Source organism: Strigops habroptila, chromosome 1 (genome assembly GCF_004027225.2).
Source record: "Strigops habroptila isolate Jane chromosome 1, bStrHab1.2.pri, whole genome shotgun sequence".
NCBI lineage: Eukaryota > Metazoa > Chordata > Aves > Psittaciformes > Psittacidae > Strigops > Strigops habroptila.
Genome location: NC_044277.2, coordinates 71,679,076 through 71,692,127, shown reverse-complemented (window position 1 = coordinate 71,692,127; position 13,052 = coordinate 71,679,076). Strand labels below are relative to the sequence as shown.

Here is a 13,052-nt window from a genome sequence, read left to right as displayed (position 1 = left end):
TGGACTAATTGTTGAGTGCTGCCTTTGCTACTAAGTGCTACTATTTACCATGCTATGCTGGCGATCACAGCTGTCAATAGATAAGAATACTTTCTAAATTACGTTTCTGGACTTTGAACTTTATTTTACATTGTGCTGCTATTTAGCTCTTTGCTGAATCAATCCTTCTTTAACCTATCAAATGGAAATAGCCACTATCGATGCAGTGAAAGATGAAGAATCAAAAGCTTAGATGTTCTTGATATCTACTGTAAAAAACCCCAGAAGTTGCCGAATGCAAATTTCTAACTTGAATGTTCAATCACTTTTGTGCTCTTTCTCAACTTTCTTAGAAATGCAGGCACATTTGCTAGAGCAAGGATTTGGATTTGGTCTTAAACACTGTTTCTAAAGTATGCGCTATTTTCTCTACATAGTAGTACTTAACAAAATCAGCTGACTTGTTCGGATTCTTGTGCTATACATGCAGAGGTATTTCTTTGACTTGAATGGGTCTAGGAAAGAGATTCTACATGGGGAATACTTTTTTTCAATGTCTGACATCTTGGTTTCTCTCTTGTAGAAGCCATTCCAGTAACTGACACAGAAATTCCCTCACAAAGCTTTTTAGTGGTGTGTGGTGCTCTGCATTTTAGCAATTAAAAGAAAACATTGAAGAAGGTATTTTCATTTTGAGACCTTGTATTGAAATGCTCCTTTTGCCTTACACCACCATCTCCACCAGTCTTACAGAACTAGTAAATATTTTTTATTTTGATAAACAGTATTGACACAATGGAAACATCATTTGGAGCACTCAAATTTTCACTGTGATTTCATTTGGGTTTTTTTTTTTTTTGTTGTTGGTTGGTTGGTGTGTCCCATCTCCCCATCCCCAGTATTAAAATAACACTGTTCAGCTATCAATCAGTCAACTGGAATGTTTTGGCTTTCAATACCTATGATAAAGCAGAAGCAGAAAAAAAAAAAAAGTCTTTTGAATTCATGGAAAATTAGAGGGTTTGATTGATTTTATTGATAGTTCCCTTCTTTAAAATAATTAGTCTGTGAAGCATAAAAGCTTTGCTCTTTTCAGGCACTGAAAATGTGACATACTTAAATTAAAGGTGTTTGGCTCTCATGGCTTACAAGCTGGATTATAATTACTGATCAGTGCACGCTTCTTTAACCTAGCTGCCTACATTGAAGTTTTGATTTGAATGTGGCTGTGACTTTTCAGTGAGTTCTTTCGTATTTTTGAAAAACAAAGTGATTGTCATTTGTGAGGTTTTAGTGTTTGTGGTGATTAATTTGTGACTGCTATTTAAATGATATTGGAACTTTCTTTAAGTGAATAAAACTATATTCTAAAATTATATAGTATATAATCAACCAATTCTTGTCTGTCTGCTACATAAGTAATAAGAAAAAATTTGCGCTTAATTTTTCAGGATTTTGACATCTTTCAAAGAGTTCTTGAAGAGAGAAGAAAACTTAACTATTTCTGGTGAAAAGGACATGGATCATCTTTTTCATCTGGTAGAAGTCATAGAAGAAATTATAATGCTTGATTTCTCAGCTTCTTCAAACCAGTCTCTAATCAAAAATGTCTTGAATAATACAATTACATGGATGAAAACTTTTGCTGAGGGGAAGGAATCTGCAGTTTCTGAACTCCTTAATGAGCTACGAGAAAATTTCCAGCCTCTTCAGCGATTCTGGATGAAAGAGAAGACAGAAGTTTTCTGGCATATGATGAAAGCTGAATTCTATGAACTTGATTCTAGGCTCTCTCATTTGAGGCAAGTGGAAGAGGAGGAAGTATTAGAGGCCTTATCTAGAATTGTGTTTTCCATTACAGAAAATAAAATCCATAATAGAAGTATACTATTGCTCCAAAATATCCTGACTGATTGGCCAGGGTTAAATACTGCTGCTTTGAACCATCAAACACACTTACATGAAAACTTCCTAAGGAATCTCTATGAAGTTGGACTGCTGACTGATGATCATGTCAATGTGTCTTTCAGCAGAACTCATGGAGTTAGTAATGCCTCTTCTTTATTGCTCTCAAATGCAACTTTTATACGTAAAGTACAAGAATTAGGAGAAACTGTGCATGATTTCTTCAAAACCATCCAAAAACTAAACAGCACTAGTGTGGCCTCACTTGTTCCAATACTTTTCTCTCTGTATCAGAATGATGATCTGGTCTTAAATATTGAAAGCATTAGCACTCTGTTAACAGTTCTTTATGAGACTTCGAAAGATATTTCATCTTTTCAAGTATGGCATGATTTCCAAGATAGGGATCAAGTTTTCGAATTGCTGTCTGAAACTTTTGATGTTCTCTGGAACTTCACCAGTAAGTCTCTCTGTGAAAAGTTACTAAACATTTACAGCTACACAGAGTTTCAGGCCCAGTCTCTTGCAGAGAAAGGAAAAAAAGATATGCATGTTGTCTATAGCACTCTGAGCAGCCTTAAAACTTTGTTTATAGATGAAGAGCTCCAAATAGATGCCTTTTGTTATTTGGAACAGTTTCTTGATATCTCCCCAGAATGCCTGTCACATAATGTGTGCACTGATTTTTATCTATCAAACATTACTTCTGATGATCATTCAGCAGAGATTTACAGCTTACTTCTGCTTTCATTGGACAGTGTTCTGTCTAATATTACAAACTTGGGAGATAAGGTGAGTGTGCCTTCTGCTTTGCACTGCACTTTCACATGGCTTCAGACCTGGACAGAGGTTTTTGAAGAAGCATCCAAAATCTTAAATTTGAATTCAACCTTTTTTGTCTGTCTAAGAAATGATTTGGCAAATCTCTCTGAAAGTCTTTTAAATGCAGCTCATGATGAACTGTGCAATAGTACAGCTATGGTTATTGTTGAAACTACAAGAGCAGCAATGAATATATTAAAGATAATATTTGAAGGAGGTGGCGATTTAAATGACTGGAAAGATTTTGAAACTTTCCTTGCCAGTCTTCAAAATGTATTTAATGATGCAGTTGATGTCACAAGCTCACTTAAAGGTAACAGTTTAGAAAGTGTTTTAGAAATGATGGGAGTCACGATAACTGAGTTGCAGAAATCTGTACTAAAGGTTGTTAATGGAGAGATTTTGAACTCTTGGTTTGATACTTTAATCTCAGAGGGATCAGGAGGATCTGAGGGAGAAGATAAGGGTGCTGGTGTATTTTCCATTGGAAATTCCCTTTCCACTATTCTCAAACTTTCCCAAAAGGAACTTGGAATTATTCTCGCTGAGATAAAAGACACATCTGCTTTCTTTAAAAGTGTACTTAAAGGAAAATATATGGTCTGTATCAGCGTTTTCCAGAATATTACCAAACTAATTTTGGACAATACTCTGAAAGACATAAGCCATTTGCAAACAAATTTTTCATCTCATCTCAATTCCTTACTAAACTTTTATAGTACAGTGGATGAAGCAGAGGATTGTAACAGATGGATAGATGGATTCCGTAATCTCAGTGAAAAACACAAATCGCCTTCCCACCTTGACCGTGCAAAACATATTTTATTTCTGCTGAAATCTCTGGGAAACCCTGAGACAGATACTAAGCTAACAAACATGATGGACATTGTTAATTTGATTTTTAATTTGATATTCCCTGAATGTTCCCTGACTGGTTCTGATGTGATTTGTCTAAATGTTTATTTCAATATTACAGCAAAAACTTTAAAAAATATTCTCCCTGAATTTTATGTAAAAGATTACATTAGTATGCTTGAATTTATTTTTATGCTTGTAAGTAACTCTGGAGGGCAGATGGCTGTCAATGATTTAGTGGAGCACTCGTGGTATATATCAAATAAGACCCATTTTATTCAGTCAATTCATGGATTTAACAGGACTTCAAGGATGTTCCCTAATCCTTTTCACCATGATCAGCTTTTATCAGTAGAACTTTTGGCAGAAATTCAAACTCTTCTGAAAGATAAAACTTCTGAAGTCCAAGAAAACAGCTCCTCTCATTTAGGTATTGAGATTGAACCTTTCATGCTTAAGAAAAATACAATTTTGTTGATGGAGTTCTTTCAATATATGATTAGTAAACTTGACTCAAACTTAAAGGATGAACACAAAACATTTCTCCAGGAACTGGTAGAGACAGCAGCTCTAAATATTGAGCTGGTAAATAAGGCATTTAAAATTTTCAAGTCATCTAGTTTTACTGGCTTTCCATTAAGAGATGATAAAGAGTTTCTAAAGCACATGGTAGCCTTGGTGCAAAACATGAAGAACATGGATGTTGAGTTCTTGATAAGTCAATTCAAACAAGTCCAGAGGAGCCTGAATAACTTCTTTAAAAATATCAAACCTTTGTATGTTGAGAACTCTGAGCTAAGAATGTTAACAGACTGGTGGGATGTGTTTGAGAACAATTCATGCAATTGGAACCTGACTGGCTTATGGCAAACAACAGCACTCTTTGAACAAGATGAACTCTATGATGTAGAAGAGATGTTCCATTTGCTCCTTGATGTCATCAGTCTTACAGAAAGATTAGCTCATGGAAACATCACGGAAGCTCTAACTGAAATATATGCTTTCATACTGATTCAGGAAGAAAAAATGCCAATGTTTACTGAAGAGGAGTTCTCTAATCAAGTAGAGAGTCTTCTGATGTTACTGGAGACAATGACAGATATGTCTGCTGAACCTGCAGAGGCCTCAGTTTGTTTTTCTGCAGCATTCTGCTGGAGTCTCACAACAGCAACACCTCTCACTTTTGCACCTTGTGACTTAGTGCATACCAATTATACTCTTAGTTACAATGTAGTCATTGAAGTTATTAAGGAGCTGAAACTCATCACTCTGGAGGACAGTTCCTCATGCACTATGGAAGACTTTCAGATGGATATCGCTCGGAATCTGACTTGCTTTTTTCATCAGATCAAAGAATGGAACTCTATTCTTTTGAAGTTTTCTGAGCTTCATCATGTAAATGGGTCGGTTCTCAAAGAGCTGCTAGATTTCTGGAATGAGCTATCCCTCTATGCTGTGCCACTGCAGGTGAATAATACGTACTCAGTCAACTGTTCCTCTATACCAAAGAGACAAGTGGCTTTACAAATTGTAGAAACACTGGGCAGTATGGCAGTGACAGAAATGGAGACTGCCAAAAGTGTTCTTGAACAGCTAGATGATCTTTATGGTGGTCTAAGCTGGAACAGACATTCAAGAACATCACTTATAAAGACTGTTCTTACTAATGTTAAAAATATGACCAGTGAAGTTTCTGGGCTCCTGGGTACAGAAGCTGTCCTTTCTTTTCTTTCTGTAATTCAGCCTTTGATGATGCTGTCTTCTGTTGGAAACCAGACATACTCAATGATATTATCAGCTTTAAATGGAAACAGTAATATGTCTGATAACTTTGGGAACTTCTGGTTTACTATAGTTACAAGCATAGAAGATTTATTGGTGAATTTTAATGTTAGACACTTAATTGCAGTGATAGACCAAGAGTTTCAGTTATTACGGTTAGTCACTGGACAGTCCTCTTCAATGGCTCTTGATGTTTTAATGCAGCAGTTTAATACATCATCTGTAGCTGCTATGTTAAGAAATTTTGAAGACATACAAAAGGTTGTGAACAGCTTTGTATGTGAGTGTAACAGTAAAAATTATTCCAAAATAATACATGCTCTAATTCTCCTTATGGCTAATGAAAATTCATCGAATGACCTACTGCTGGTTGTGAAAGATGTTATTGACTTTCTGGAGATATTCCAAAATAAGTCTATGGAAGATTACACTAGTATGTTGTTTGTTGATGGTCATGTTAGCAGAGAAAAATTGAATTATACTCGTACTGCTAATTCAGTTTTGTTCAAGAGTCTCCTTCATATAATTGCTGAACTTGCTGCTATAGAAGAAGTTCTACTTACAAACAATATTGAGCTTCAGGCAGTTGACTTCATTGATTCATTTTTTGATAATGCACAGCATAGACAAATCTCTCTTCAGTCCCAAAACAGAACTCTGGAGTTTATGCAAGAGATCTTGCAAATGATATTTCAGTCTACCACAGGACATGACAGGAACAAAATAACCTTCCTGCTAAAGGATTTGCATAAGGATATAATGACAGAAATGAGGTGAGTGTTTTCTATGTACTCTGACAGTGTGCTGATAATGGCAGAAGGGGTCCTTGTTTGTAAACAGCTCAATCAAAACTTTTAAGTTAATTACCGTTTAATTTCCAATTTGTGCCTTTGAGTAAAACAGTATTTTGTATTAACTTATATTGTTCAGACCAGACATATTTGGTATGACATTATATTTTGTGGGCCAGGTTACTGATGGGTTTAGTCATCTGTATTGATACGCAAGGTGGTTTCTTTGGAACTACTACAGAAAAAAATATTTGAAGATATTAGTGTTTTAAAATCCTTGCAGGTAAGAACATTGAACCCACAGTTCAATGGGACAACAGTCCATGGGTGGACAACAGTCATTTTGGCTATGGAGCTAAATATTAAGAAATGCTTGGGATTAATTTTTTGTGGGTTGGTTTGTGTTTTTTTTTTTTTTTCCATTGCTTTCTATATCCAAATGTAGATATACTGCATTTGAAATGTATTTGAATTAAGTAATGTGCTGATGACTTATGCAAACAAGATGACCCTTTTGGGGCCATAGTTATAAGGTTGAGTTGTTCGGTTTAACAAATAGAATTTCTGAAGGAATCTGGAGCCAAAGATTGTTTTTGCCAGATTGCTCAGATCAAATGTAACCATCAGCAGAGGAAACTCTGCTTCTGGAAAATGTTTACTGACAACTTCTTAAATAAAAGTACTGCTAGACTGGAGTAATACTCACTGAGTGAATCCACAAGACGGTTGCTCCAAACAGCTCTAGGGTGTCTTGCTGGTGAACCTACTGATGCTACTGCCATAGACCAGCTGAGAAATGGCATACTGAAGCTGATGCATGACTCTGATCTGTTATTTAGACCTTTATGATTAATTTCATGCAAATATGCAGAAACAGCAGTCAGCGGGGCCAGGTATTAGCCAAATCTATTGAAAAGTCAAAAGCAAATACTAGAAAAGAGGTTTCTTTCCCTCAAATGCTGATTATCAGAGACTTTAGGTATTTTTCTCTTTGCCATCAAGTCAGTGTATGCTGTGGCCTTTCAGTATTTCTGAAGCCGTTATGATTTTCCTTATTTTGCAAAAGTACTTTCTAGCACTTCGAAGGTCTTAAGAAAGCTGGTGACTTGCTACCGTGATGAAAACCTGTTTGTTTTAAAAGAAAGTATGTTTTGCTTTTGAAATAGTTCAGATAAATGTAATAACTGTTAATATTGAAATCCTTATATAGTCCATTGAAGATTGCAACCTTTCATAATCACTTGTTAGAAATTTTCTGTGGTACCCTTGTCATGAAAATAATGCTTTCTTATTAATCTTTCTACAGAGCATCTAAAATCTGCAAGATTCTTCAGGAACACTTAAGCCCTCCTAGTGTCCTACTCTTGCAGAAATTGCAGTTTATCATTTTGAATGTTCTTAAAAACTTTTCAGGTTGGTTACCACAGTAGTGACTGTACGGGTTACCATACGTGTTAGTACTGTAATGTTAAGGCTTTACTTTAAGCAACCTTTTGTAAAAATAAGTTAATTTGGGTGATGCCAAGCAAGGCAAGCATGCTCATGCCTGGAAATTAAACCAACAGTTTGCTACTCACTGGAGGGTTAATAACATCACGGTGTCTCCACAGGGAAATAGGATCAGGAGAGTCTGCCTGAGGAGAAGGTTAGATGTGGTTAATATACACAGCTTCTCACAGTTACGCTTCTTGCTCACAAAACAAAAATAAAGTTTTCTTCTCTGGTTCTGTAGCAAGTGTTGCTCTTCTTATTACTGATCAGGAAAGTGTAATGGAAAAGAGTGATGGAAATTGAATCGAACTAGCACTTCTTGCCCCCTACAATGACAAATCTAGCCAGAAATATGTCTCAGTGCCTTAATACATGACTTTTTTTGCTTTTAAATTATTTTTGTCCTGTATTATTTGGTTAACTTTTCATCTGATTACAGTAATTTATTAATTTTTTTGTAGCTTATTAAGCTAGGACATTTTCTCTTACAGAAGAACCAGTTGTCATTGGCAACCTTTTCTGTGTTGTTACAAAATGTAAAGATGGATTAATGGGTCACTTACTCCTCTCTGTCATGGAAGGAATCATTCTGATTCGAGATCACTATCAGGTTTGAGTAGTTTCTACACCAGTGTTCTTTACAACATGCATTAAACTTTGGAAACTGATAAAAATTTCTTCTTTTTTTTTTCCTACTGTTTGAATGATGAGTTCTGACAGTAGCTATACAAAGATGAGGTTTGTATGGGTATAGCTCTGATGCTTTCAATAGTGATACCCAGAAGGAATTCCTATAAGTAAATTTTGGTGAGCTTTGAAAGCTGCAAATATAACTAGAATTACTGGAATTCCTATAATTCAAATAACTAGATTGCCATTCAATACCAAGTAGAAGCCTGTTCCTTTAAATGTTGTGGTACCGCTTATTTCATAAATCAGATGACATTTATACTGTTCAATCTTCACAAGAACAGCTGTGAAATCAAGCTAGATAGATACAAAAAGACTTCTTGATCAGAGTCATTCAAGCTAAAATAGCAATTGTGGTCACCAGTTGGGGTCAGTCTGTTTTTCTTTAACAGTGCGTGAAATTACCAGCAGGAGAGTGTAAGGTTTGGCATCTTGAGACTCATTCAGAGTTGGAAGCATGACTTTGGATACAGCATATATGTGTGCACACAGAGACAAAATACTAAAATCATGCTTTCATTATAGAATTTGCCTCCTCTTTAAGAAATAGCTCTTCTAGCTTGTCTACCTGGACATTTTGTCAATGTGAACAGCAATGTTTTGAGGCAAACAGATGTCAGAGGCATCACTCATATCTCAAAGTAAACTTTTGCAGAACAAATGCTTTTCTGAAACCACCACAGTTCTATGACCTACTTCTGCAAATATTAAAAAAAACCTTGCAAAATCAGAAATGTGAATGTTCAGGAGGAAAGGTAAAGATGAATACTACGTAAAGCATAATGCAAGAAAAGCTTTGGATATGGGTATCCAGATATTTTGGTTTGCTAAATGGAAACTGATGTTTAGAACTTTTTTTTTTTTTTTTGATAAAAATGGTTAACCTAAACCAAACAAATAAACAAAAAGCAAAGCTAATTTAATTTTGAAATTAAATTTTAAATGAAAATGTTGACATTTATGTTAATAGATGAATCTCCTTGATAGGCTAAATCAAGTTCACAAATATTTTTGGTTGCTTCCAAAACTCAAATCTTTGAATATTCCTTCATTCTTGAAAACCTCTTGCCCATTTTCAATTACAAATACAATGAGTAAGAGAGTATTACCTTGCCCATATTCTCGTTTGAAAATATGCATCATCTAGTTGCCAAGACATGATACATCAAGCAATAACACCATCTCAGGGATTTGCTAACTCTATGATCACTTTGTTTTGCAGGATATTGAAAGAATGTGGCCTGCTTTTAACAAGGGGGATTGTGAGAGTATGGCATATATAAACCAAAAACTTTCCAATATTTTGGAGAGCTTCCTGAGAACCTTGCAGAATAACAGCAATGGCAACTGTGAATGTCAACTAACATTGGGGAATGTACAGAGACAACTTCAAATGTAAAACCTTTTACATTTTGGTACCCTAAACGATTCTTGTTAGAGATGTTATGTTGTGCATACATCTGTGTCCTAACTTATGTAACTATAGGAGAAATACTGTTTATCAAAGTCTCTTTAAGTTTTGTTCATTTAACTGAAAATTGAGTGAATACAATGCACAAATTATTTAAGTAATTTAGCAAAATTCTGGATATTTCTAAAAGCCCTTATACTTTTGTTTGCAACACATACTTGCTGCTCCACAAGTAGAATGCTTTGGGTCACAAATAAGAAAATTTTAAATTTTCCATGACCTCAGTTGAGTCAAAATTTTGATATCTTAATTTTTTTTTTAAAGCTGTTTTTCTATGGTCTGGTCCTCTCAGCAGCTGGATATCTTTTGCAAAACATTAAACATTCAGATCAGTTCAGTCAGAAACACAGGATGGTGTTTTTAAACTGACAGGCTTGAACTCCAAATGATTTCAGATATTTGCTCATCCCTGGAGGAAAAATAGTAGATTTTAAGTAAATGAATAAAACTGCTACTACAGAGTATTTCAAACTTGCTGTCAGTTAGAAGTGATCTTTGTTATCATTGTTGCTATACTGGTTTGACTGATGGATTGTTTTCATAATTGCTTTGAATGGTCTCTGTGAATTCTGGTAATAATACAGAAGAACTTGAGCTTAGATGCTGCCTTTATGGACCATAGACTCATGTCCACTTTTTGAATGGTAAATAATATCTGATGTGTGTAAAATCTTTTTTACTTAAGTGATAATTAGACAGACTTTATTTGTCCTGAACTGCAGTGCTTTGTATCTCTAAGTTTTAAAAATGTGTGTTTATTAAGAAACATGGAAGTGAGACATTGCTAGACCTTTTCCATAGTTACTGTTTGCTAGAGTGCTTATCCATCTTGGGAAGATATCTAAATTTGCAATCTCATTAAGGCATGAAATATGATGATCTCTACACCATGTAAATATAGCATGAGAAGGTCTGTAGAGTTGCTTACTGCATGTAGAGTGTGTGCACATACGGCCTAATGTGACCCTTTTGCCTCATTTAGTGGCTGTTTCACTATTCACATCATTATACATAATAACGTCAATCACTTAGTTCTGATAAACCATGAAACTAAGGTTATTGTTTCAGGGTGGCTGAAAATTTGGAGCTACAGTTGTCAGAAAATCGAGCAGCAGCATTTCTCAGCAATTTTAATCTTTTGAATGGTGGGTTCCAGTTTTCTTCATTTTTTTACAAGTCACTGCGGTGTAATTTTGTAGGACAATAACTGTTTCATTGTTCCTCAAACTTTCAAGCGATATGACTTATGGAGACTACTGACTTAATGCAATATATTTGCATTGTACACGTGTGCTCATACATGTGCTTGAGTTGGCACAGGACAGCATAGGTTACTCTGTCAGACCCTGTCCAATTAGATGCACAGATTCATTAGCAAGAAGAGAGGACTTCGTGGAAGAAGAAGGCTACTTCATTAATTTCAGATGTTCTCATAATACGGGGATGTAGGATAACCTGTGCTCCTACAGGATAATGCAAACAGATGCACAAGCCCTTCAGTCTTCCAGGAGAGTGACCTTTACTTTTGAAGTAGAAGTGAATTAAATGATATGAAGATTTTTGTGTCCTTTATCACCTCTTAGAATAATGAAAAGGATACAGTCTGTGGGCAATCTAATTAAGCAGATTGGTACTGTCGGCACTAATTTTCTTTCCTTCAGGTATGAAAGTCAAAGAGTGTGTGCAGAATCTCACTCAGCTGAGGCTGGACATTGGTTCTTCTGTGAATATTTCTGAAGAAACTGTCAGTACCATCTTGGAAGCCAGTATCTCTCATTCAAAGGTAAAAGATCAAGAAAAGATATTACTTTAACAGGTCAACCTATATATAGCCTGATGTGCCAGTTGAAACAAAACAAACCACCTTGTTTATATGGAATCTTATCACTACCACGTCTATGCAGAATATTTTGTGAGATTTAGGGCTTCAAAATAACAATGTGAAGCATTAATAGATCAATTTATAGCAGCTCATCTTCTGGTCTAAATGACATTATTTTCAGCAGTGTTCTACCTTGTGTGGTGGCATGGACTTTGAGCTTTGTCATCTCGATACTCTAGAAAAGATGAAGGTTCTTGGAGAAAACATTTTGTATCTTCCCATCTCTGATCCTTGCAGTATGGAGTTATCTGATTTGATTTTTTTTTTTTTTTAATTATTTCATGTGCTTCTTGCTGTTCTCACATTATCTTACCAGTATCTTGCCTTACCTGCACTTTATTTATCTGTTCTCCCTTGAGTATTGTCTAAAGGGTGGATTGTCTAAGTTTTCTGAGTGAAGGACTGTGTGTGTCATCACTCTACTGTTTCTTGTGGTCCCAGTGATACGTAGAAATCATGAAAAATGCTGTCTAACTTACACGTTCTCTCTCCTGTTAATGTTTGTATGGCTGAAAAGAGTTGAGGCACATTTGGTATAAACTAATCAGGTCAATCAAGCAGCCACTGGATGTCACTGATGCTCCACTTGAGGAAACAGTTGTAACAGGTTCATGAAAAGTGTGACTATAAAAAAGGCAGTTCAGGCTATCATAACTACTAATAGATGATTTGTTCTTTTGCATCTTTGGCAGTGTGACTGCCTTTATTGTTAGCTTGTTTGGATACCAGTAAATGGTAATGAGAGAAGTCATCTGGAAGCGATTCAGTTAAATGGGATTTGGTGCACCTTTGACTTTCTGGAATTATAATGCTAATCGACTGAATTTTCAAGTGACTTTCTATCCTTATTTTTTTTGCCAAAGTCCTGGGTAGAGTTTAGATATATGCACACATCTCACATTTGCATATCTATACAGATGTGTATTTTTTGTTTGCTTAAGTGCTTAAATCCTCCCTCAGTCCAACTGGAACATTAAAGATTATGCCTCTTACTGATTATGCAAGATGAACAAGTACTTTATAAAGCTATAATTTAGGCATACCCATTACGTTTATTGCATATGTAGCCACTGTCTGATAACCCTAATGATAGCTGCAGGCCCACTGCAGCCCTGTATTTCTGTGACTCCATGCTACTACTGTGCTTGCTTCTGGAATAGTAAGTCTGTGAATTGTTTGTGCTTATTTCACTTACCCCTAATTTCTACCACAATATCATGCTTTTGCCATGCCCATTGCCATGTGATTAAGTGTTTTTAAACTTTACACTATAATCATTTATTTACTGAACATAGGAGTTTGGATTAGCTCTGGTACTTGGATTAGCTCTGGTACTTGCAAAGCTGCAAGGAAGGTTCAGAGGGACTTAATCTAGTGGATAAAA

The 13,052-nt window shown here is 35.6% G+C and overlaps 1 protein-coding gene across 13 annotated transcripts in view; it reads left to right on the top strand.

Annotated features, from left to right (window-relative positions):
* Positions 1-13,052, top strand: part of ABCA13 (ATP binding cassette subfamily A member 13) — a 181,185-nt gene that overhangs the window by 29,886 nt on the left and 138,247 nt on the right. For all 13 annotated transcript variants that reach the window (XR_003990398.1, XR_003990404.1, XM_030478152.1 and 10 more), the window contains 6 exons: positions 1,431-6,116; positions 7,441-7,547; positions 8,117-8,235; positions 9,538-9,710; positions 10,855-10,931; positions 11,448-11,569. Coding sequence is in view for 11 of the 13 variants with exons in the window: in XM_030478152.1 (XP_030334012.1) it covers positions 1,431-6,116; positions 7,441-7,547; positions 8,117-8,235; positions 9,538-9,710; positions 10,855-10,931; positions 11,448-11,569 (5,284 nt within the window). In the remaining 2 variants the exon portion in view is untranslated. The remainder of the gene's footprint in view (positions 1-1,430; positions 6,117-7,440; positions 7,548-8,116; positions 8,236-9,537; positions 9,711-10,854; positions 10,932-11,447; positions 11,570-13,052) is intronic.